At 35.0% G+C, this 25,973-nt stretch overlaps 2 protein-coding genes across 5 annotated transcripts in view; one reads left to right on the top strand and one right to left on the bottom strand.

Moving 5' to 3' along the window:
- Positions 1-993, bottom strand: part of LOC126829708 (E3 ubiquitin-protein ligase CBL-B) — a 39,500-nt gene extending 38,507 nt beyond the window's left edge. For all 3 annotated transcript variants that reach the window (XM_050559796.2, XM_050559795.2, XM_056102740.1), the window contains exon 1: positions 408-993. In XM_050559796.2, coding sequence (XP_050415753.1) covers positions 408-946 — 539 coding nt within the window. In that variant the 5' untranslated portion in view covers positions 947-993. The remainder of the gene's footprint in view (positions 1-407) is intronic.
- Positions 238-24,345, top strand: LOC126829709 (TBC1 domain family member 23). Of its 2 annotated transcripts, none has more exons than XM_050559799.1 (16): positions 238-280; positions 2,626-2,734; positions 3,346-3,451; positions 3,929-4,133; positions 4,711-4,834; positions 8,111-8,279; positions 9,477-9,580; positions 10,528-10,656; positions 10,836-10,931; positions 11,839-11,914; positions 13,098-13,235; positions 13,882-14,027; positions 14,730-14,842; positions 15,651-15,730; positions 16,160-16,298; positions 20,656-24,345. In XM_050559799.1, the coding sequence occupies exons 1-16, from the start codon at positions 273-275 to the stop codon at positions 20,930-20,932; spliced, it is 2,019 nt and encodes a 672-aa protein (XP_050415756.1). In that variant the 5' UTR covers positions 238-272; the 3' UTR covers positions 20,933-24,345. The 2 variants fall into 2 exon arrangements, with proteins under 2 accessions (XP_050415756.1, XP_050415755.1); XM_050559798.1 differs by lacking the exon at positions 238-280 and adding an exon at positions 1,185-1,331.
- Positions 24,346-25,973: the final 1,628 nt, after the last annotated feature.

Here is a 25,973-nt window from a genome sequence, read left to right on the forward strand (position 1 = left end):
GTTATCATTATGCCTATCTTATTTATTATTAGCCTGCTTGATGCAGAAAAGTAAAATAATGTTAACCCGATTTCAATTCTTTGAAGTTTAACAATGTACCTTGCAACGTGAACTTATAATCTTCATCTACATGTATTAGTACATGTAGGCCTACATTTGCAATTGCTCTCTACAGTTGTTGCCATGGCCTATGACTATGTAGGCCAAATCCTAATGTATTGTAATTTGTATTGAGGTTTCCATATCAATGCAGGACATGGATGTAGCTGATAATGGTCATGTAAGTTGCGATTGGAATTGTTATGAAAAACGACTTGCCTCTGTAATGAAGCACCTACATGATTTGTTCAAATTTTCTACAGGACTGCATGAAACATGTCAGGAAATAGGAATAATTTTATACTTACTTGTCCCCGAATGATCGTTTCCACCAATCAGAGGCGTCACCTTTAGTAATCCTGTAATTTTCACCGGCGTATGTCCCTGTAGGATAAATTGCCTTCAATTCTGCCAACATGTGTGAAAATACCAATGACAGTTTTATCAAATTTCGTCGACAATGAGAATTTTCATCGAACATTTTTTGACCTCCATCTCTGAAAACTTTAATGGTATTCTTACATTTTGCCATCAGATTCTCAATAAATATTCTAAAATATTCATTTTCGTTCAATGTATTAAGTTTATCATCGTGTTTCGAGTAAATTAATCGTAAATGTTGATAAGTGTCAGGCAAAATATCGAGAATAAATGGAGGGCTATTCCTCAAGTTCATCCTCGGGTGTTGACAAAGTTTGACCACTTTGTCCATCATTTTCCACGATTTTTCGATGGTCCTTTTATCAACTACGATTGGCTTTGGAGGCGCCAAGAATTCCTGTACACGGGTAAACATGTTGCCTAGGTTTTTTCCTTGACTGTTTTTTCCACGGCTGCTCTGAGCCATTTCGCATTTCTCTAGTTCCTGGTAGAGTGTAGCCTAATTTACCGCATTCTCACCACAACGGACTTCAGCTACAAGTAAACCTACAGCGATTGGGGTAAATGCGGGGGTGTCATTTCGGGACACCGTCATTTCACACCAAACCAAAGTGATTATTATCGATTTATTACACTTTTGTAATCCAATTGATCGCAGATCATATAGATTCATAGTCAATTAACAAATAATCCAATAAATAGATTTTACAACGCTTTCAAGCGTTCATTATCGTCTGCTTTAATTGATAACGACATACACCACACTCACAATAAATGCGACCAATTTACGGTTCAACACGTCAATCGTCAACAAAGATGGCGGCGTTGGAAAATGCAGACGACACTGAATGGTAAAAAAATGTATTTATTTAATGTCTGGGATTCATTTGTAACATTTATTATACAAATCCCGTTGTATTTAAGCCCATTCTGTATGTTGAGATCCTTCCAAATCCCAAAGAAAAACTACAAGACTAAATATACTGTTTACAACTTGCCATCTTGCCATCTTTTTGACATGCGAGTTTCAGCACTGACATGTACCATGGACCTTAGGTCCATGCAGTGCTGGATTAACCATAAGGCAAATAAGGCACGTGCCTTAGGGCCAGCCAAAAATCCAGGCCACAAAATAATAAAGTAAAACTTTTTTGATAATTATCAGGTGGTGACAAAAATGCTTGCCTTTATTTTTATGTAAATAAATTGCATCCTTCTTCATCTACGCGTTTGTCGTAATGTAGCAAGGCAGTGAATGGGAATATGTAGCCGTAGGCTACTTGTAGTAAATACAGTACTGTCAATGTTCTGAATTTGTTTGTAATAAATTTTCTGTTGCTAAATTTAACTTAATTCCTTTTGTCAATGAGCCCAACATATCTGTATTATCAGGCCACCGCACGACAAGTCGAAATAATTGTATTTTGTCGACTTGTCGACAAAATCAACCCACCAACACGACAAAATAACCCGACGATCGTCGCCTTCATTTTGTCGTGTCGGCTGGTTGATTTCATCGACTTGTCGCCTTCTTCATAAGGCGACGATTTAGATGGCCGCTAACAGCCACCATAGAAACCAGATTAATAGTAATACTCCGTATGTGAATGCTGGTGTGAGAGGCGGGGGGTGGGGGGGTGGTATCCAGGGAGATTTAAGAGAAATGCACACTTAGATCTACATTATTAACTGAATCTGTTATGGGCATAAACAATTAATTTGTTGCTACATGTACTACATATACTACATGTACGGTACATCCCTCACACTGTAAGTAAATAAATAGATTAAGGTACCGATACATTAGATAAGTAGATCATAAAATTATAGACATTGAGTAAGAGCTTGTTATCATTATTCTTGGAAAAACAAGACTACAAAATATTAAAGATTTATATTCTGTGTCATGCAACATTATCTGAAGTCTGAAATGTTCAAAATAAATTCATATAAAAACTATACATGTAATTGGGCATCAGAAGGTAGACTATAGCATTGGTATTTTGGTATTTTTTTGTACACATGGTATCTTTAACTGGCTGCATTTTTTCAGGCAGATTTTCCTTTCAAAATAACAGACAGCGAGGAAGCTTGTAAATATTTGTGTGGTCCATGTTTATTTAATACATGCTGTTATATTCACAGGATAACAGAGTTAGAAACAGCCTTGGTAGAAGATTGTGATTTTGGTTCATTAAGAAATATCTGTAAAGGGCGACCTGTACCTGAACATTTGCGAGCTGAAATATGGCAGGTATAACATTTTATGCAAATAATTTTCGTTTTGCATTCTAAAACTATAACTGCATTTGTGAGATACAATTGGTGTTGAATCTCTTCTTTCTAATCAGATATATAGAATCTGTTTTAAATAGAAAGACAGAGAGAAGAGGTTTAACATTCACTAATCCCAAGCGAGCCCATTTTGGGACTAACATATGTTACACTTTTATTTCAGTAATTTGCTTGCACATAGTGGTCTTAGCACTGGGAGGAAACTGGAGGACTGGAGAAAACAAGTGGGGTTGGGCATTCAACCCTACTCCTTGTCACATATAAGCTTGGGATCAAAACGACACCAAAATAAACACAGTTCTATGGATAACAATTACTGTATTTCTATTAAAGCTACGTTTCAACAATGATTCTCTTGTCATTATCAACCACACTTGACTCAATGACAGACCTTATGATCTTAAACATGCAAATTAAACCACTCACACCGCAAATCTGGTATAAAATTAAACGGAATGGTTCTTTTTGTTTTTCCATGAAAAGAATATTTGTAAATCAATATTTTTACTAATTTGTGATACAGTAATTTAGGATGTGTGTATATTATGTAAATTATTGTAAATACTTTAGATATGTTTGAATGTGGAGGGTAAAGGGGATGCTATGTCTTCATTTGATGGCTTTTATGATATGGAAGAACAGAGTGTGTTACGAGATGACTGTTCAACATTAGTAGGTGAGAGAATTGGTCCTTTCTGTTGCTTAATTTCTTTCCATAAGATTCTGTTTAGCAATTAGCATTGAAGTATTTTTTATGCCAAATATGCAAGAGAATGTTGAGAAGCAATGGAACAGCAATGGGATAGAGATGGTTAATTGGAGTTGAGGTTGATGTGTACAGTCAGTGACGAGAGCAGATAATGTGATAACCAGTTTCCCAACAAGTGTGTAATGAGGCACCTGTCACAAATACTGTCAGACACAAATGCAAGCTTTGTTAGGCACAATCCCTCTGGTGCCTGTCATTTTGTCTGTCTGACCTTTTTTTCAGGTACAACTAAAATAAAAAAATAAAAAAATTTCTGGCTTGTGTCCTGTGTGTAATACCCTGATTCCATATTATTTTTGAAATGACGTCATTGATTTGTAATATGTTATTTTTATAATTGTACATTTTGTAATTAGTGTAAAATTGTGGGATTTTCTTTTTCAGATAAACTTGGAAATGAAGAAGAAGATAAAGTGTCTATAGTCAGTGACTTAGAATCCATCATCACATTTTACTGTAAATCACGGAATATAAAATATACATCTAATAATGGCTGGCTTGATATCCTACAACCTTTACTCTCCCAGAAACTACAGAAAGCTGAACTTTATAACTGTTTTTATGCAATAGTTGGAAAATATATACCTCGGTAAGTCAAGAGAAAATATATATGTTGATAAGTCAAGGGAAACAACATACCTTGATAAGTCAAGAGAAACAATATACCTTGTTAAGTCAAGAGAAATTATATATGCTGGGAAGTGAAGAGAAATTGTATATGTTGGTAAGTCAAGAGAAATTTAAATATGTTGGTAAGTCAAGATACAGTATACCTTGTTAAGTCAAGAGAAAATATTATATATACCTTGGTAAGTTACAATAAGAATATGGAAACTTTATCCAAAAGTACTGCCTTCTTTTTAATAGATCCACAGATTTATACATTTGGAAATAAAATGATATACATATTAGTTTTAAAATGACCTAGGTAAAGTCTTTTGGTCATTTCTAATTTATCCATTTTTTGTCTTACATGTACATCTTGCTGTATTAGAGCAAGAATGTTGAAAGTTTAAATCAGACTTGATACCATTATTGAAGGTTAAGGTCTATTATTGAAGATTATGTTAATGTTCCATTATTGGGATATTCCCTTTAGTTGCAAAGCTCACATCGCCGGCTGTACCAGTTGTATTTTTTAAATTGATTTATGTTTATTTTTATAGAGATTGTGTGAAGAATGGTAAACCATTCCATTTATTCCGTCTGCTATTACAATACCATGATCCAGAGTTATCTTCCTTCCTTGATACCAAACGAATAACACCAGATTTATATGCACATGATTGGGTAAGCTTGTTTATAAATGAATAAGTCTAGAACAAACTAGGTTATTTCTGGACTAACATATGGTTCAATTTTATTTTCTTATTTCGCAAGCATGTATTGATCTTTGGACAGGCAACCCTACTCCTTATCACATACAAGCGGGGAATCGAAACCATGCCACTTGACTCAATAACAGACCTTATGATCAAACTTGCACAAAATAACCATTCGACCACCCAACCGCCCTTTGCCTGTTAAAGGTTTTTAATAATGTGTATTATTTTTATACGCCCACATTTTCATGTGGACGTATATTGTTGTCGCCACTGTCCATTCGGACGTTCTCCTGTCATTCCGTCTGTCCACAATTTGTTTGTGGACACTCTACAGGTCACAATTTTTATGCGATTTTGACGAAACTTGAAATATAGGTCTTATCACCCAAAGATCTCAGTTCCTTTCAATATTTGCATCTATTAGACCATAACTTCATGGATTATGGCCCCTGATTGTAGAGGTCACAATTTTGATTTGATTTTGATGAAACTTGAAATACATGTTTATAACCAAAAGATCTTGGTTCCTTTCGATATTCGTGCATATCAGATTGTAACTTCCTGAATTATGGCCCTTGATTGTACGAAAAATCATGTTTAAGCTTGTGGTCCCAATAGAGGTCGCAATTTTTATCTGATTTAAAAAAAAATATGTGTGAATATATCACAGTTATACACTAATAATGGTTGAGTTCGAATTTTGTGAAAATCGGACTAAAACTGACGGACATAATAGCTGCCCCTTGTATGCAAATAGTGTAAAAATATGGTATATCAAGATTGTGGACCCTCTAGATGCCACAATTTTTATCCGATTTTGATGAAACTTAAAACATATCTTTCTATTCCAAAAATCTCACTCCCGTTTGATATTTGCGTATTTCAGACCATAACTTTCTGGATTATAGCCCTTGATTGTACAAAATTCAATTATGTTCTTAGCTTGCCCTCTATCCATCTCTTGCAAAATGTGGAGGTATCCTGCCTGGCAGCTGCTTGTTGAATGTCGGTATCCTAACAGGTGTAAAAATAAGATTGGGTGTTGTGCCCCTGGCTCATTAACCAGGAGATCCCAGACTATCTTCCCAGCATTGGCCGAAAAAAGTCCTCCAGCTTTTCCAGCCTAGTTTCCTGTCTTATTCCATTGATCATTAGATCCCCAACAGTTGGAAATCAAAATTAAAAGTAGGCTTTAGCGCAGCTATCTAAGAAATATTTCGCTAATAGCACACTACATGGTGTATGCCTGTCTTTATTAACCCGATTCATGCAGAAAAAAAAAGAGATTTTGAACCCAATTTCATTTCATTTAACCAAAATGTAATCGCTGTATAAACTTTTTACAATTTTTAATATACCCACCATTATGTAATACACAAGATGCTGAATGGATGAGTGCAGGCGTTACCAGGCAAACTTGGAGTAAGGCACAGGCAAAGATATCAACAGCAGATTGCTTTGTTGATACTCTGTAATTTATTGTGGGTTGAATACATTATTTGAGTATAAATTTCATTTTTTGTGGTCATTAAGAATATTATACTACCAGGAAAAAATAAGTTAAGTAGAGTTGAACTGATGAGCGTGTAATTATGCAATGTTTCTTGATTTTTTAAGGAAAAAGCATGATTGCTTTTTCGAACAAGTACATTTGCCTAGTGTTTGATTACAGCTAAGTATTAATTATTAACTTGAGAACTTTAATAGTTACAATTACTGCATTAAAGCTATCCTTTGATATAAAGAGAGAGTGTGGATGGAGGGAGGAGAGAGCAAATTTATAACAGGAAGTGTTTATTTGATTAGATTTTATAATTGTTATGTGTTAAAGCCTGAATGATCAAGAAGGTCAATCAGCATTTTCCTTATTTAAATTAAAACAAAAATAAATGCGGAAACTGTTCATTTTCCTTATTTAAATTAAAAAAAAAAAAAATGCGAAAACTGTTCATTTTCCTTATTTAAATTAAAACAAAAATTAGTCTTCAGAGTGTTCATTAGATAGTATTCTGGAGGATTATAATACTCATCTTAGGTTAGATAACATCTTCAGCTGGTTGTTCTGGACACAAATGAATTATCTTTTAGACGTTCAGTAAACAATAAAGATATCATAGTGAAATCAATTTCAAGTAATGTTATTAAAATGAAATGCACCTAATGGGCTAATGAAGACAGGTATACGCCGTACAGTGTGCTATGAGGAAAATTTGGTCCAGACAGCGGCACTACAGCTTTTCTTACATCAAATTCCAAGTGTCAAGGGTTCTTTTACGTTCACACCAATGTGTACACAGGACTTTGGTTTTTAGTCCCATCCAAACAACTATACATTGTCCTTTGCCAGGCCCTCCATCCTGCACTTATGTAATGTAAACTTTAGATAGCCATAACATGATTTTAATAATTTCGACCTATGAGTATATATTTTTTGATATGACAACTTTTGGTTGTGTATAGTCTGTATTAGTTTTTTAGTCTGTGCCTTTTTAATTTGTTCCACATTACAAATTTTTACATCTGTTGTTTTTTTTGTCTAGTCCTATGTGTACTTTGTAAGTGAAACGACGACTAGAAGAAATTATAACAAAACGACCAAACTGGAGAGTTCTGCACAAAACTGAAATGAAATAGAGTTTAAACTTCCAACATTTCTGCATTAACATGGCTAATTAAAATAGGCAAATGATATAACATACATTATGCAAAAGCTAAATCTGCCTATTGCAGGTTTTTCTTTACATGTAGGTCTGAAATGTTATGTAAATTATTAATTAGACATTGATTAACTTATCCAGACCATAATCAACCCTCAATGCCATCGTTAGCCTGCGATATTTTGTGATGGATAATTTAACGTAAAGATACTTTCCCAAAAATGTAAAATCTGCCTATTGCAGTATTTTCTTTAGGTCTGAATGTATCTTTAACGTAAAAATAGATAATTGAGACTTTGTCAATTATCGTACAGATGTTAGTAATGATGAACGAGGCTAGCCTAATATTGAATGGCTAATGTCTTGGATCAGAGTGGATCAATTTGACTGAAATTTTCAGCATATTCTCTTTATGTTATCTAATTCTTAACTATTATAGCGAGAACTGTTAGCTCTTTATTTTATCTCCAATATTGCCTCTTTAAATCAGTTAGTTGAGAAGTAACCTATTTTTGTTGAATAAACAGGTGTCCAGTTTCTCTCATCTTTAACAGTGAATAATCATGTGTTATTATTTATTTCAGTTTTTAAGTTTGTTTGCTGCTACTTGTGATTTGAAAGTGATAACAATAATGTGGGATGTCTATTTTCAACATTCGGATCCATTTCTGGTGTTTTTTATGGCGTTAGTTATATTAGTCAACTCTAGAGATATGATTCTTCTATCAGATGAACCAAAGGAAACATTAATAGGTGAGTTATAATTAAAGTGCCTCTACAATCCGGTGTTATGTTTTCTTTTGCTTTGAAGAGGGGTTGGGAAGCTGAGTGGTTTAACTTGTGTGCTGTAGATCATAAGGGTGGGGGTTGGGGGTGACCAAATGGTTAAACGTGTGCGCGTTGCATCATAAGGTCTGTCATTAAGTCAAGTGGCATGGTTTCGATTCCCCGCTCGTACATGACAAGGAGTAGGGTTGCCTGTCCAACCTTGTGGGTTTTCTCTGGGTGCTCCGGTTTCCTCCCACTGCTAATAACCCCTATGAGCAATCGATAGATTGGTATAAAATTGATCCATATGTTAATCCCAAAATGACCTAATTTGTTTCAAGTGAACGTTAAACCCCATTTCTCTCTCCCTCTCTGTAGATCATGAGACCTGTTATCTATGCATAGCCTTGGTATTATCCCAGGTTTGTAAGTTACAGAAATGAAATGGGGTTTAATGTCCTACGTTCTGCTCCGACTGGGCTAATGAAGATAGTACTATAAGAGAAATTTTGCCCGGACAGCGGCGCTATGGCCTACTCAGCGACAGTTCTTTTACGGACCTCTGTTTTTCATCCCATCCAAATGACTTTACGTTGTCTCTTACCAGGTCCTCAGTCCTACACAACTGACAAGATGGAACCACACTGGAAAATCCTGTTGAACTTTCTCGGCCAACGCAGGGATCGAACACTGGACCTCCATGTTAGCGAGCCAATGTCCATGGCTCCTGTATGTGACAGAAAGTAGGGTTAGGTTATAAGGTGTTAGTGTGATGCCTATGGAAACACTAATCAATGGAATGTGCCAGTTTCTGAACAAAAACTTCCTTGAAATATTCAACTCAAACTCTAGGTGTGTTATGCATGAGCCAGTGTATGCTTACTGTTTTCAGAACACCTGATACCATCTGTTACTTTAGTCATCTATGATAGAAATGATATCCAGTGACTAGTTAAATTTTTTCACTTGGAGCTTTGCCACTCACTTTGTCATATTGGATTTGTCTTGACTGTTTGTGTTGTTGTTGGACAGAAAGTACTTTCAAAGCTACAAAGCTATTTTTTTTTTTTAAAACTATTTCACACCTTGCTTTATCCTTGTATATATTTCACAGAACTTGAGATCAAAATGTCTTCATCAGATTTGTTTGTATATCATAATTGGTTATTTGTTTATTTATAGAATCTATGTCTGTTTTCCCATCGGGATTAGAAGCTGAGGATATTGAAGATTTTTGTGCTCTTTCTCAGTATTACTCCAACAAAACACCACAATCGTTTAAACGAGTAAGATTATTTTTTTACTTATTAACAAAAGCAGTTATCACTTACATCATCAATGATAACATTTCAATATATCCCAGTATATACTGATTAATTCTAATCATGAATGCTGTAAAAATCGTGGTTCACATTCTCATCTCCAAGATTAGACAATTTCAGTTCACTTCTAATTGACCTTCAACAAAGCATTCTTGATAATCTTCAATTGCAACGCAAACTCTGAAACATGATCACATTACCCTAATATTATATCCACTCTGTACGAAATGTGTCTGCTGGCTTATAAATATATCAGTGCCTTAATTAGCAGCCAATTGTTCAATAATCCAAAATCAGCTAACCTTGTAGTATATAGTGAAAGATCTTTCAGCTTTCAGGCACCAGATGTCTGGAACCCAATTCCTTTCCATAAGCTCCTCACTTACTAATTGAGTTAGTTCTTGAAGTATCACAAAATCGTCACATTTAACTATGGCCTAAAATTTTCGTGCTGGACATTATTCACGCTATATTAGTTCAACTCTTGCTTCCTCGCTCAAAATTAACATACATATATTCAACTTAAATAAAGTACATTTTCCTTCAACACACTAGAATCGGAACGATATCGTCACACAAGTGGTTCACCGTGATCCACCGCGAATTGGCACACTTAGGGATTTGTTAGATCCAAACTCTAGGAGCAGTCTGTATGTGTCACATTCATATTTGAACAGTGTGTTGTTTAATTATTTTATCTAGACTTTCTGTTTTGTTGTGTATTTCATTATTGTGTATTTTATTTTTACTTTTTTCATACATTACTCTTGGATCATAATTATAAAGTAAGCCTGAGTACTTCTTAGAGAAAGATTGCACAAAACAAAATTTTAATTAATAATAGATATTTTTCCCATCTATCCAAAAACCAGTTTATTTATGAAATAGTTATGAACCGGTATGTGTTGTAGGATTATCAGATGCCATTATTTGGTACCCAGTTAGTTCAAACACGAACAAGTTTTGATGAACAAGTAGCACAGGCTTTATGTTTACCCGTTTCTGTTGGAGAATTATTACAAGCTAATCAACAAACAGGGGTGAGTAACTCTAAATATTAAACATACAATAGTAAGTTTAAGTATGTCTATTGCCTATTTGGGTAAAAATTAAAAAAAAATATTTGCTGATGTGAAAAGTTAGAAGGCATGGGACATACAAAATTAGTAATAACTGGTGATGTTTTGAAATTTTTTTATTGTTTTTTTGTCTTTAAAAGGAAGATTGTGTTCGATATTTTTTGGTTGATTGTCGACCTGCTGAACAGTACAACAGTGGACATCTTCCCACAGCTTTTCATTTAGATGCTAATCTGGTAAGTTTTATGAATACATGTAATTATTGAACTCGGTCAGGATATTAAAACAATATTTGTTCATATAAGATTGATGTTAAATACACACATTGTCATAAAGTAAGGATTCAATAACAAGCAAAAGGCTCACATGAATTCGTCTCCATATTAATAAATATGTGAGATGAGACACAACCCCCGTAACCAGTCAGATGAACTGAATAGGTGTGATCAAGAGGTTTATTAATAATCAAACGTTTCGGACATAAGGAGCCTTTTTTCATATGAAGTGTACTACATATTGCAATTGTACTTTGTAATATGTTTATTAATAAATATATTAAATATATTACAAAGTACAATTACAATATTATGTTACACTTCATATGCAAAACAAAACAAGAAGATTTTTTATATTTGCTATTTGTTAGTAGATCTTATAGTTTGTGTCACTTTTAATGAATATATTCCCCTAAATTACATAAATTATGGAACCATGGAATGGTTCTGTATTGTCATCTTAAAGGCGCTGGCTCGCTAGCCTGGAGGTCGGATGTTCGATCCCTGCATTGGCCGAGAAAGTTCATCTTGTCAGTGATGCAGAATGAAGGGCCTGACAAGGACAGCTGCCTAGTCGTTCGGATGGGATGAAAAACCGAGGCCCCGTGTACACATTGGCATGCACGTAAAAGATCCCTTGGCAGTTGGAATTTGATATAAGAGTAGGCCGTAGTGCCGCTACCCGGGCAAAATTTCCCTCATAGCACACTGTATGGCGTATGCCCGTCTTCAATTAGCCCAGGTTAGGTGCAGAAGAGTAGGACGTTAAACCCCATTTCATTTCATTTTGTCATCTTAAACTTAATGAATATTTTACCTGTTAAAGTTTCTCTTTACCACCCTATATGAATTATTGTAATTTTGACAGATGTTACAGAACCCTGTGGAGTTTAATACAGCTGTACATGGTCTCTTTGCTGCTCAACAAATGGCCATCGCTGCAGGTAAGAAACCTTCTTATTTTACAAATTAAACATTTCGTTTACTCTTGTTTAAGGGGAGGCACTGCTCGACAAATATGAATTTTAAAATAACTGGCTTCTAATAATGCTATCAACTTGAAATTTTCAGGAATTGTTCACATCGACAAAATAGGCTAATCGGCAGTTTTGGGGGAATCTGCTTTACTGGTTACCATGGAAACAAAAAAATTAATTTTTACTGCTTAAAAAAAATCGTTCTCTGAAAGTATCAAAGGTAGAAGCCTGGAACTTTTTTTAAACTGTTCCTAGGACATTTCTCTGTGCAATTATCAATATGGTGTTGTTATTGTGTCCTTACATGTCATTCTATTCAACAAAACAAAAAATATGAAAAATGTTGTTTTCAATGAGAGATTTCAAATGCCAATTTACTACACTAAAAATTCATTTAGAGTACTGAAAATCCTTATTTGCATGGAACTAACATTACTTAAGTATGTGTGTAAGTTTCAGACATATCTGTTGTAAACTTTTCAAGAACGATTTTTTGTAAGGTTGTCGACTGTTGATATTTTACTTTTTGAGAAATTAAGACATAAAGAGGTAAAACAGCAAAATTTGAATTGCAAGAGTGTTCAAAAGTGCATTTTTTCTATCATAAACCACTTTATATGCATTTTCTTTAATTACAAGTGAAATAAAAATGAATGAACATCACAAATATGCAAATATAAAAAATCGATAATTTGAGTCAAAATTGACATTTGTCGACCCTTGCCTCCCCTTAAACATTCTACAGGCTATGATTGATGTACATGTAAAAAGGTTTGAGGAAATATTGTAGTTTAGAGATTAGAGAACTGTTGATGCCGAGACATGTCAAATCATTAATTTTTAAGTCACGTTCCCACATGTAAGGAAGGATTATGCCTGATGGGCTGCCATTGACAGGTTGAGTCATTTGGATTGACAAAAAAATGAGTTTTATAAGTGTACTAATTTGACATGCAAACGAATTAAGTCTAACAGGAATCTCATTGATCATATATCAAAGCAGGATGTTGCCCAGTGGTCTGATGCATGGATTCACCTGTTTCCTCACCCGACTGAAGAAAAGATCCTTCACAAACAAATTTATGAAATAAAGAAGTACCTAGTTTGTATTGAGTGAGCGTTAAACACTATTTCTCTCTTCCATACGCAGAATCTGTAGCAGGAGGAGAACATCTGTGTTTTATGGGAAGTGGAAGAGAAGAAGAAGATCAATATGTAAATATGGTTGTAGCTAATTTCCTACAGAAAGGTCATCAATATATCAGTTCAACTAGAGGTGGTTATACAGGTCAGTTATACTAGAATTATCTTTCCTTATCTAGAAAGAGAATAGTTAATTTCTATATTGACGTTGATATTTTTCAATAAACAGTTACATTGTGGTATTAGGATCCTAAATAACACATTAGATAAATCTAACTTAAACCAGTTTAACCCTTTAGCACTTGGCACATGTGAATATGCCTGGAGCACAATATTGTCCGGGGCCCAATTTACCAGGGGCCCAATTTTGATGGGCTAAGGGCCCAGGCCCATATCGGCTGGGGCCCATATTCAATGGCCTAAAACATTCAGGAGGTAATGCTGGTTAATGTGATACCACATATGTGGTAGTGGATCGAGGCGACAAAGCGTGATGGGCGAACACACACACAGACATGTTTGATTTTATTTATATCAAAGATAATTTGGTTTTAAATATAGGTTTTTTATCTCATTTTTGAAACAACCCAAAACTACTACTCTTTAGACTGTCTCAAACAATTTGAGTAACAGATCTTGTATACAGTCCTTAAATACTAAACAAATATACATGTGACTTGGGCAGTTTGAGGTGTTAAAGGGAGTAGTAGTTAAGGGCATCCTCAGTGCTAAAAGGGTTAACTGATATTTTAAATGTGAAATAGATTTTGATGCGTACTATAATATTTCAGCTCTACATGATGTTTTAAAAGATAATTTAACAGATGGTTTATCAGATCACAATGTTAAATATTGTATTGTATGTAGTCCAGATACAACAGGCACCAGTAGTTGTTCAGATTTAGATAATACAGACGATTTTAGAATCAGTAAAGAGGTAAAAATATATATTCTATCCATTAACCCATTGAATCCCCGGTTGTACGTGGCAAGGAGTAGGGTCGCCTGTCCCACCTCGTGGGTTTTCTCCGGGTCCTCCGGTTTCCTCCCACTGCTAAAGACCCCTACGCGCAAGCGAATTATTGAAATAAAATTAAACCATATGTTAGTCCCGAAATGACCTAGTTTGCGTCGAGTGGACGTTAAACCCCATTTCTCTCTCTCTCTCTCATTAACCCTTTGAACCCAAAGTTTCAGCTTTTCTTCAATAAAACTATTATAGTACAATAAATATACTCAGCCATATAACTTCCCACAGAGGTCTGACTTTGGGCCAATTAAAATAGTTGCTCTGAAGCAGTTCCTGCGCTAGGTAAAATTGACTTCATACTTCAGGAAGAATGTACGTTTTCAATAATAAAAAAAATAGGAATTTCTGGTCATTTCACTAAAACTGACCTTGGTTATTCCCCCTATGGGCCTGTCAATAATGTTTCCAATCGGCATCTGAAGTCCTAAGTTAGGACTCCTAACATTAATTCTTTTCTGTCATATTTGACAAGTGGTATCATGTGTCTTGGGAAGAGTAAGCAAACTTTCCCCTGAACTCAAATAATGAGTTTTCTGACTGTCATACCCCAGTTATCAGGCCTAGAAAATGAAGTTGATCATCTAAGAAATATTTGTTATTTTATTGCAGTCATCTGTGGATTCTTTATTTGGTAAATTATCAACAGTAATGAAAAGTAAATCAGCTGAAGTGAAAGAGAAGTTAACAAATTATATTAAAAACGATCAAATGGCACCAGAAAGGTTTGAAAAACATAGTTTTAATACACTTTATAACACTGCTTTTACTTTAGCTAAATTCAAGTATATTGTTGAATACTTTCTTTACAGACAGAAATGAAATGAATTGGCTTTAAAGTCCACTGTTCTGCATGGACTGGGCTAATATGCCATACAGTGTGCTATGAGGAAAATTTTGCCCCGACAGCGGCACTAGTCTACTATTAATTCAGTTTCCAATTATGTGCCAATAAGTACACCAGACTTTGGTTTTTCGTCCAATCCAAACATATATGTTGTCCCTTGCCAGGCCCTCCGTCCTGCAATACTGACAAGGGGAAACCACTCCAGAAAATCCTGAGGAAATTTCTCAACCAATACTTGGAACCACACTGGAGAATCCCAGTGAACTTTCTTAGCCCACCCGGGATCGAACATGGGACCTTCCATGTTAGCGAGATGTCTTACTTACTGAGCCACTCTGGCTCCCCTTTACAGACAATCATGAAAGATTAAAATTGAGGAATACAAAATCATTCATGAACACTTTAGTAAAAGTGACAGCTGCACATAAAGAAATATGCATCTAATTGTTTCTTCTCTACTATATTTAGTATTGTTTGTTCTGTCCTTCTTTAGTTGTGCAGTTTAACTACCTTATATAGACTACAAACTAGACAATCTTTATTCATAAGAAAAAAATGTATATTAATTCATTTCTTATCCATGATAAATAAAAGTACTTGCAAATCAGATTTGCAAATTTTCTATGGTTGATTTGTGTTTGTTAGTTGGTATTAAAGTGATATGTGGGTATACTGTTTTTTTACAGACATGTGAGTAATACAGATAAAGTAGGTAAAAGATACAGAAATATGGCATCTGTTTTTACAATAGGTGATGAAGATGAAGGTAGGATTAATACTTTATTTACACCTGTATATAAAACATTAAGGAAATGACAAGTGTGAAAGATATGAAAAATGCGAAACTAAATTTCAGTACAGTAAATAAAAGTCTAAAGTCACCATTATTTTATAAAAATCCTGGTCTGCCATTGTTTACATAAATTTTAATGTATAAAATGAAGATGGTGTATTTTAAAGTTAGATTTAAAAAAAAAACCCATCAAATAGTCTATTTGAAAATAGATAAACTGAATTCAATATTGTGGTGCACATTGTAGAAAACTTGTATTACAGTATACTGATATTTTTTAGATCCCTATCCATTTATTATTACTGATTTTATTTGAATATCTATATAAATACGGTTATTTTAGGTGAAGATTGTTATGGTAGAGACTGATGTTATATTAATATTATAATGTTATTATTGTAGGTGAAGATGGTTATGGTGGAGTATCATCAGATGATGAACCACGTGAGATTGTTAGTCTAGATACCTGGTTAAATAAACCAGATGTTATTTATCATTGTAAATGTAAAGAAATAAAAACAACTGGCTTTATGCACAACAGGTAGGATATATATTGATTATCTACTTCTAGATTAAAATTGATCATTTAATAGTATGCTCTACTATTAACATATGAAATGTGGTTTATTATTGTTTTTTTCCAACATGGTTTCCCCTAGTGGTGCAGGACGGGGAGGGCCTGACATGGACAGCTCTCTTGTTGTTTGGATGTGACAAAAAACCGAGGTCCCGTGTATACATTGGCGGTTGGAATTCAATATAGAGTAGATCATAGTGCCTCTGCCGGGACAAAATTTCCTTTAATGCGCACTGTATGGCGCATGCTAGTCTTCATTAGCCCAGTTGAAGCAGAGCAGCAGGACATTGAACCCCATTTCATTTCATTTCATTATTATTATGGATTTTTATATAGCACCATGTATGATAAATATTTGGTATCTATACATTCAAAACCTCAATTTAAATCAATCATATTAGGTTGATAGTAGAGTGATTAGACTAATGATACGGGGTATCTGCATTAAACAGACTAATGAAGAAGGGCATGCAACATGCAGGGTGCTATCAGGGAAATTCCGTCGCGACAGCAGTGAAATAAAGTACTCTTTTTTTCGATTTCCATGATCAGGGAATCATTCATGTAGCATGAACTAACTAAATACTAGAATGCATGTTACTCCTGACATATTGAGTTAAACACGATGTTCTTCTCTTCTCCACTGACATAGTCATACATGTTTGTTTCTTATTATATATTTCGGGAAGGGGGTGGGGTGGTTGAATGGCCGAATGGTTAGCGTTAAACCCCATTTAACATGTGTGTTGTGTGCCGAATGGTTAAACGTGAGTCCAGTGGGGTGGTTTTGATTCTCCGCTCGTACATGACAAGAAGTATAGTCGCCTGTCCAACCTTGTGGGTTTTTCTTTGGGTCCTCCGGTTTCCTCCCACTGCTAAAGACCCCTAAAGTGGTTTATTGAAATAAAATTGAACCATGTTAGTCCCAAAATGACATAGTTTGTGTCGAGTGGATGTTAAACCCTATTTCGCTCTACCTCTATTATATATTTCAGCTTCATGTTAATAACCAGTTCACATCTTTATCATTATTATATATTTCAGCTTCATGTTAATAACCAGTTCACATCTTTATCATTATTATATATTTCAGCTTCATGTTAATAACCAGTTCACATCTTTATCATTATTATTGTCCCCCGCCTTTCGAAGAAAGCAGGGGACTATTAAAATGGGTTCGTCCATCTGTCTGTCCGTCTGTCTGTCTGTCTGTCTGTCCGTCACACTTTTTGGGACACAATAACTCTCTTCCTAATTGAGCTAGAATGTTCAAACTTGGTGTATGTGTTTATTAGGTCAATGCCTTGATGGAGTTCGAAGATGAGCATTTTCCGCTTAGGGTAAGCAGAGATAAGCAATTTGATTGGTTGATGCTTTGGGACACGATAACTCTCTTCCTTATTGGGCTAGAATGTTCAAACTTGGTGTATGTGTTGATTAGGTCAATGCCTTGATGGAGTTCGAAGATGAGCATTTTCCGCTTAGGGTAAGCAGAGATAAGCAATTTGATTGGTTGATGCTTTGGGACACGATAACTTTTAATTGAGCTAGAATGTTCAAACTTGGTGTATGTGTTTATTAGGTCAATGCCTTGATGGAGTTCGAAGATGAGCATTTTCCGCTTAGGGTAAGCAGAGATAAGCAATTTGATTGGTTGATACTTTGGGGCACGATAACTCTCTTCCTAATTGAGCTAGAATGTTCAAACTTGGTGTATGTGTTGATTAGGTCAATGCCTTGATGGAGTTCGAAGATGAGCATTTTCCGCTTAGGGTAAGCAGAGATAAGCAATTTGATTGGTTGATGCTTTGGGACACGATAACTTTAGTTCTAATTAAGTGAGATTGATGAAACTTGGTGTATAGTTTCATTACAGTAATACCTTGACTAAGTTTGATAATGAGCATTTTCTGCTCAGGGTAAGCAGAGCGATACGCAATTTGATTGGTCGAGACTTTGGAAAACAATAACTCTCCTACTTTGATTGTCCCCCGCCTTTCGAAGAAAGCAGGGAACTATTAAAATGGGTTCGTCCGTCTGTCTGTTTGTCTGTCTGTCCGTTCCGCTTTATAGTAAATAAACAAATAAATGGAAAAAACAAATTGAAAAAGAAACTATTATAAATTAATTAAATATGTAGTATGCAATAATGAATTGACATTTAATGACAGAAAGAAAACAGTGAACTTTGCACAACTTGCAGCAAGATGGAAAATAGACCCGTTGATACAACCAAACTCTAGATCTGTAGGCATAGAGCATGTTTTCCCCTTAATATGCTATAATTATTCCATCAAAAACATTGTATGCTTAGACTATAAGTAAAGATATACTGTTTGATTGTTCAATACTTTGTAAAAGATAATTTGTGATAAATTTATATGTGTCCTCTAATTATTTTCCTATTTCGGCGGGGGACATCAGCCTCACTGTTGGCTTGTATATTTCAGCTTCATGTTAATAACCAGTTCACATCTTTATCATTATTATATATTTCAGCTTCATGTTAATAACCAGTTCACATCTTTATCATTATTATATATTTCAGCTTCATGTTAATAACCAGTTCACATCTTTATCATTATTATATATTTCAGCTTCATGTTAATAACCAGTTCACATCTTTATCATTATTATATACTATTCAAAAAAAGTAGGGGATATTTGATTTTTAAGTGTTATTAAAGTCACCTAATGAAACTGACGAAGAAACAAATGACAAAATGAAATGAAGTTCACATTCATCGATTTATTCCAAATGATCGTTAGACTAAGTAAGGCACAGACTGACCATTATAAGGGTAAAATGATACCCGGGGTCAAACAGCAAAGTTACCACAGCATCACAACCAAGTCAGTAACGGGTAAATCCTCCTCTGTTTGCCAAACAAGCATTGATCCGACGTGGCATACTCCTAATGAGACGTCTAAGGTCATTTTGGTCCAGATTGTCCCATTCCTGTTGCAACGCAGCAGCAAGTTCTTGGACATTGGCAGGACGTTGTTGACGTTGACGTAACCTCTGTCCAAGCATGTCCCAGACATGCTCGATGGGGGAGAGGTCGGGACTCAGTGCTGGCCAAGGTAATGTGGTGATGTTCTGTTGTTGGAGGTAACCTGTAACGATCCTGGCCCTGTGACATCTTGCGTTGTCATCCTGGAAGATGAAACGGCGGCCATGACGTCGTGCGAACGGCACAACATGGACTGCCAAGATGTTGTCCCGGTAGTACTGGCCTGTAACACGCCCTGCAACAACATGTAAAGCCGTTCTTCCAGCAACAGTGATGCCTCCCCACACCATAACAGAACCACCCCCAAATCGATCATGTCTGATGACGTTAACGTCTTGGAAGCGCTCGTTTCGACGACGCCACACCCTCCTACGTCTGTCCAAAAACAGTGAACCTTGACTCATCTGAAAACATCACATTGCTCCAGCGTCGATTATCCCAGTGTTGACGATCCCTACACCAACGACGTCTTGCCTGAATGTGATGATCTCTCAAACAAGGGATCACGCGAGGACGTCGGGCGCGAAGGTGACCCCTATGCAGTCGATTCCGAATCGTCTGGCCACTCACTCTCACACCAGTGTCTGTTTGAAGACGAGCGCTGATCTGATTTGCTGTGATGACACGATTTCTCAAGGCCAAGGTACGGATAAATCGATCCTGGGCTTGAGTTGTCGCCCTTGGTCGACCTGAGCGTGGTCTGTCCTGTACAGATTGTGTATCACGGTATCTGGACCATAGCCTGCTTATGACAGACTGAGAAACATTCATCGTCCGCGCCACAACCGCCTGTGTTGTGCCGATCTGTAGCATGCCAAGGGCACGTAACCTTTCATTTTGGGTAAGCCGACGCATATCAAAATTTGTTTTCTGGTCACTAAAACAATTAAACTGATGTTTCCACCCTGGAATTCAATGCCACAATGACTGTAACATTCAAAGTCAGAGTCGTGCAAATCTTGGGTTGGACCCCCATGATGATCCCAAGCATCACCTGCATTCCATGCGGTAGCTATTGGTGCGTTTGGGCGTCACATGTAACTGGAAATGTTTCTTCTGTTAGGTTCTATAGTGACTTTTTTCGTAGTCATTTGCATATTTTAGTATTATGCCCCCAAAATCAAATATCCCCTACTTTTTTTGAATAGTATATATTTCAGCTTCATGTTAATAACCAGTTCACATCTTTATCATTATTATATATTTCAGCTTCATGTTAATAACCAGTTCACATCTTTATCATTATTATATATTTCAGCTTCATGTTAATAACCAGTTCACATCTTTATCATTATTATACATTTCAGCTACATGTTAATAACCAGTTCACATCTTTATGTTTTACGAGAAATTCCTAAACAGAAAAATATGGTGTATATACAGTCCCGCCGAGCACTGGGTAGCATCGTTAAAATAACTTCCAAGAAAAAACATCCAGAATTAATCACATTCAAATATGGAACAAGTGAAGATGACGGCTTAAATATCACGGATATGGACAAATATTTAATTCCAACAGCAGGAGATGCTATGAGAATCGTGAAACAACAAATTATGAAAGTTTTGGATGCGTTAGACAGTTAAAATGTTTATCGCATCAAGATTCTTTAACAGAGATAGACATATGTACATACTCGGCACGATGTGATGACATTTCTACAAAATGCGTGACTTTTTATTTCCCGTCAGATTCACAAAGAATCAGAGAATATTGTTTTACCAAACTGCTTTCTATAATCCATTTACTAAAAATGCAATTTATGTTAAATTATTTTATCAGTGAACTGATTTTAAGAAAATGAAATGTGATTAACTGTATATTTATTGACAATGTTATAAATACAGATCTCCGCTAGTGATTATCTCTAGAAGAAAAGATGGATTACTGTTGAATTAATTTCAGTGATAAAGGATATTAAGAATAAATAAAATTTGATGTTATTAGGCGATGAAAGACACAATCATCCTATGATTCACTTCCAGAACTTTATTTTATAATAAACATATTGAATCATTTGTGTTCTTTCTGCACCCATTAATATATACATGTTAATCAACCAAGGAAGATAAATCAACTACCTAAAATTTGGAGGGAAAATAATTTATGAGTTTTTTCCATGACACAGAGAAAAGTATACATGTATGCGTCAATCTATATGAAAAGTGAAAGTGTTTTTGACACATTATCAATATATGTTTGTTGAGTTTGTTAAAATATTTGACTGTGGAGTCCTATGTACTGTAAATCCAAAACCCTTGACTTTCAAACTAACAAGATTTAACTATATCTGCAGTCATGCTGGAAATTCCAGACGTAAAAAGATTTCAATTAGTTCTTATTCAAATTTCACTAAATGAAGGCTCTTTTTTTTAGCTATTTTGCAATTATTATCATAAATGTTTGGCTGCGAAATCTATGTTTTTTTAAAACAATAATTTATTCAGAAATTGAAAGGGATGTTATCAGTTTAGAAAATTCTAATATTTTACTTAACTCCTTGACAATTTAAAATATACCATACTGTTAATATTTTCTGTTTTTATAAGATTTTGTTTCTTATAAGAGAAAGAAATAAATGAAACATCCTGTTTTGTTTTTTTATACATGTACCAAATCAAATTTGTTCCATAGTTAAAAAAAATGATTAAATCCAAGACATTTATAATTACCAAAAGGCTAATAGGTCGATGTGTGTTGAGTTTTCTACAGATATCTTGGAATGTTTATGCTCCGGAAACAAAACCAGGACCTACAGATAGAGCCTGTTTCAATATAACTCATTTAACTTTCTTTTGGACCTGGGATAATACATATACTTTAGATTTTAATAACGTACATGTACATGTAATAAGAGCTCTGAACAAATTAAAATATATTATTGCGATGTTGGTACCATATCCATATATACTCTAATAAACCTATTTTGAATATAAAACAATATAACTAATTTATATCATGGTTTTTTATCAAAAAACCTAAATATAGCCTAGCACTAAGTTTTTGCCAAGGTTTTTGTATTTTATCAATGAGGGTTGTTGTTTAATTAAAAGGGCTGTCTTCACCCCATTAGTTTAGATATGGTTGTATTTTATTGCAAGTTTAGTAGTAATTACACAAAAATTATCTATAAAATAGTTTTTTAATGCTATTACATGTAAAGCTGATATTTTGGTTTAGTTTAAGTCTTCTTCTTTTTGGTGGCTGTTAATTCAACACCAATAATGGAATTTGATCATCACAACATTAAGAATCGACTGAAGACAAATAAATTACCCAGCGCCACATTTAAATGTTTGGTAAAATTTTTTTGATGGGCCTTTGATGATTGAATCCAGTGCAGGAGATTACTGTTGATATTTTGGTTTTGTTTATTTTGGTACATTAAGCTGTAAAATATTAGATTTTACCTGAAAATGCACAATTGGGATTGACAACTTCAAAGTATAACTTTAGGTAAAGTAAGAGGGTTTTATAGAGATGTATATTATGTAGACATTATTTATTTTTAGTTCCAGGAGTCTAATATGTCCACTTGACACAAACCAGGTCTTTTCGGGACTAACATACATGTATGGTTCAATTTTATGTCAAGAATTCGCTTGATTAAAGAAAGAATACTAAGTGTGGTGTTTTATTATGGTACATTGATAAAAAAGTTAATAATGATAGAGATCAATTATTATAAGAAATTGGACATCAGGATTTTACACACAAAAATTTCATAATGAGGACCAACACATTTTGAATATTAATGTTTTGGATGTCCTGTGAAGGCTACCCATTATCTACTGGATTCAGTTTTATTTTTACACATCTCTTAATATAAATACTGGGTGTATATTTTTCCTACCAAATTGGTACAATATTACTTGGTAATAATGAGGTCACATTACTGATAACTTATTCAGTGTTTCATATTTTGAAACTCGTTTATCACCTACTACAGTACTCTGATGCATATTTATCTTTAAATGACATTTCTATCCTGATTTTATCTAGATTGTTATGAAATATGTAAACTGTCGATGGGTGACCGCTTTGATTGTTGATGAACAAAGAGAACTACATGTAGTATCTCCTAAATTAAAATGGCAGACTGGTCCAGTGTTTCCTAACCTGAAGTTCGGAAGGTGAAGGTAGTCCAAGGGGGAAATAGGGGGTCCGTGAAAAAGCCAGGGTGATTTTAAAATGTAAGTGGGAGAAGATTGGTCACCAATGATCTAATCAATGCCAAAAGTTCTGTTATGCTGACATCAAACGAAAGAAAATTCTTATAGATATATTATCATATACTAGAGCAATATGTTGATGAAAGAATGTGTATTTAAAAATAATCTATCATATTAATTTTATTCTAGCATTGGGGGCAACTGTTATTATAGTCTTCGTGTAAATAATAAATTATTTACATATTTGTAATATAAGATATTTTATTAACACACCAGTAACAGGTGTCTGGATAATACCGACTTCTAGTTGTTTAGAAACACAAGAACTGAAGAAGGTAACATTATCAAGTAAATGATTATGAAAAGAGCAAATATAAATGCATGGTGCTGACTATTACATTTCTATAACACTTACAATTACTTTTTATAGTAATGATGACCATTTCTAACTTCTATAAACTTGTTTCAGTCAAACATTAATAGTGTAGTCTTATTTATCCAGTCAAGCTACTGTTTACTTTGTATTAGTCATCAGGACAGGACATCTGTTTGAAACATGTTGCTATCATATGTCTTGATGTCCTAGTCTATGCTAGCCAGTTGTCATATTCTTTGAAAAAAATACCTTGTTAAAAACTGAGGTAAAGAAATATATAAAAAATTGACCGACTGCCAAAGTTTTGAAGTGAAAGCCCTGAAGGAACATTAATCTGTTATTTATTGTTATATCATCTTGTAATTGTATAAATGTTATTAAATTATACACTTGTATTAAATTAATCTGTATCAAATATAAATAATTATTAAAGATATATATCAAATTTTTATTTGCTTGTATTTAGTTTATGTTCGGGTCAGTGAATATAGCACTGGTACCATATATTGATGTATCGTGAATTCACCTTCTCATGATTTGCGTATTGAATCGCGAGATGCTGAATAGATTTTACACGATTCTTTCTTATGTTGTTTTGTTGCTTCAGTAAGTAACCTGTCACTCCTAATTACCCATAGGTACACAAACACTCTTAAATTGTTTTGGTCCTCATTTTGATCCACATCAATAGCGATATAAAACAAGTCTTATTTCTTCGAGATCAGCAGGACTAAAAATATCAATTATTAATTTATCTTTCCTTTTTCTTGGTAAATATTGACCTGCTTATAAATCGTTATGTGAATCGTATCGCAGTACCCAAATCACAATAGCCTAAGTATCATATCGTGACTGCAATGGCAATACCCAGCACCAGCTGGTTGACTAAGCAAGTCCTAGGTTTGATCCCGGTGTTGACCGAAAAAGTTCCTCAAGGTTTTTCAGCACAGTTTCTCCCTGTCGGTGAAGTAGGACAGAGGACCTGGAAAGGATCAGTGAGTAGTAGTCATTTGGATGAAATGATAAAATGATACTCCCTCCCCCCATGTTCACAATGGTGTGCACATAAAAAGAACACTTGACAGATAGGTGGAAATGTCACTGTCTGGACTAAATTTACCTCATAGCACACTGCATGGCATATGCCTGTCTTCATCAGCCTGGTTGATGTAGAAGAGAAGGACATTAAACCTCATTTCATTTTCCAAGAAGTAAACATCATTTAATTGCCTAACAAGCACTAACTTCTGGAGAAGGGGAGAGAGAGAAATGAGGTTAAATGTCCACTCGACACAAATTAGGGTTCAATTTTATTTCAATAATTTACTTGCGCATAGAGATCTTTAGCAGTGGGAAGACCCGGAGAAAACCTATTCCTTGTCACGTACAACTGGGGAATCGAAACCATGCCAGCCGACTCAATGACAGACCATATGATACAGCACGCACATGCTAACCATTCGGGTTGTGGTGGTTGAGCAGACAGGGCTTAGAAGAAACTTCAGGGTTTTTCAAGTCTGGACTTCACTTTTCATGGCTAACAAGCAAAGTGAGACTAGTTGTTCCGATGTGACGACAAAGCAAGGTCCACCTGTGTTCATAGTGATAGTTATAAATCGTCATATATTATGTTACATCCCTGGCATAGTGGACCAATTGGATGAACATCTGTTTAAACAATAACCAAAGAGTGTGAGAAGCAGAAGTCATTTAGGGACAAAAAAACATGGTATATTTCCATTGCAATAACTCACTTGCACTCGATGGTCTTTAAATATGGAGTAAGCCTCGGTGGCTCAGGAGTTGGCACAGTAAACAAGAGGTCCGGGGTTCGATCCCAGGGTTGGTCGAGAAATTCCTCACATTTTCCAACATGGCTTCCCCTTGTCAGTGGGTGAAGGGCGGAGAGGCAAAACAACCTAGGTCCTGTATACACATTGGCATGCACATAAAAGAACCACTGGCAGATGGAATTCAAGATAAGAGTAGGCCATAGCGCTGCTCTCCGTGCAAAATTTCCCTCATAGCACACTGTATGGCAACGCCCATCTTAATTAGCCCAGTCGGTGCAGAAAAATA

Source organism: Patella vulgata, chromosome 8, assembly GCF_932274485.2.
Source record: "Patella vulgata chromosome 8, xgPatVulg1.2, whole genome shotgun sequence".
In the NCBI taxonomy this organism is placed as follows: Eukaryota; Metazoa; Mollusca; class Gastropoda; family Patellidae; genus Patella; species Patella vulgata.

What these genes read in the sequence shown, in the direction of transcription:
- LOC126829709 (XM_050559798.1), top strand. Translation starts at nt 1,255, where the DNA reads ATGCGACCAATTTACGGTTCAACACGTCAATCGTCAACAAAGATGGCG. An exon ending in ACCAAAGGAAACATTAATAG is followed by an intron (nt 8,280 to 9,476) that starts GTGAGTTATAAT and finishes GTTTATTTATAG; the next exon opens with AATCTATGTCTGTTTTCCCA. An exon ending in ACTGGCTTTATGCACAACAG is followed by an intron (nt 16,299 to 20,655) that starts GTAGGATATATA and finishes TATACATTTCAG; the next exon opens with CTACATGTTAATAACCAGTT.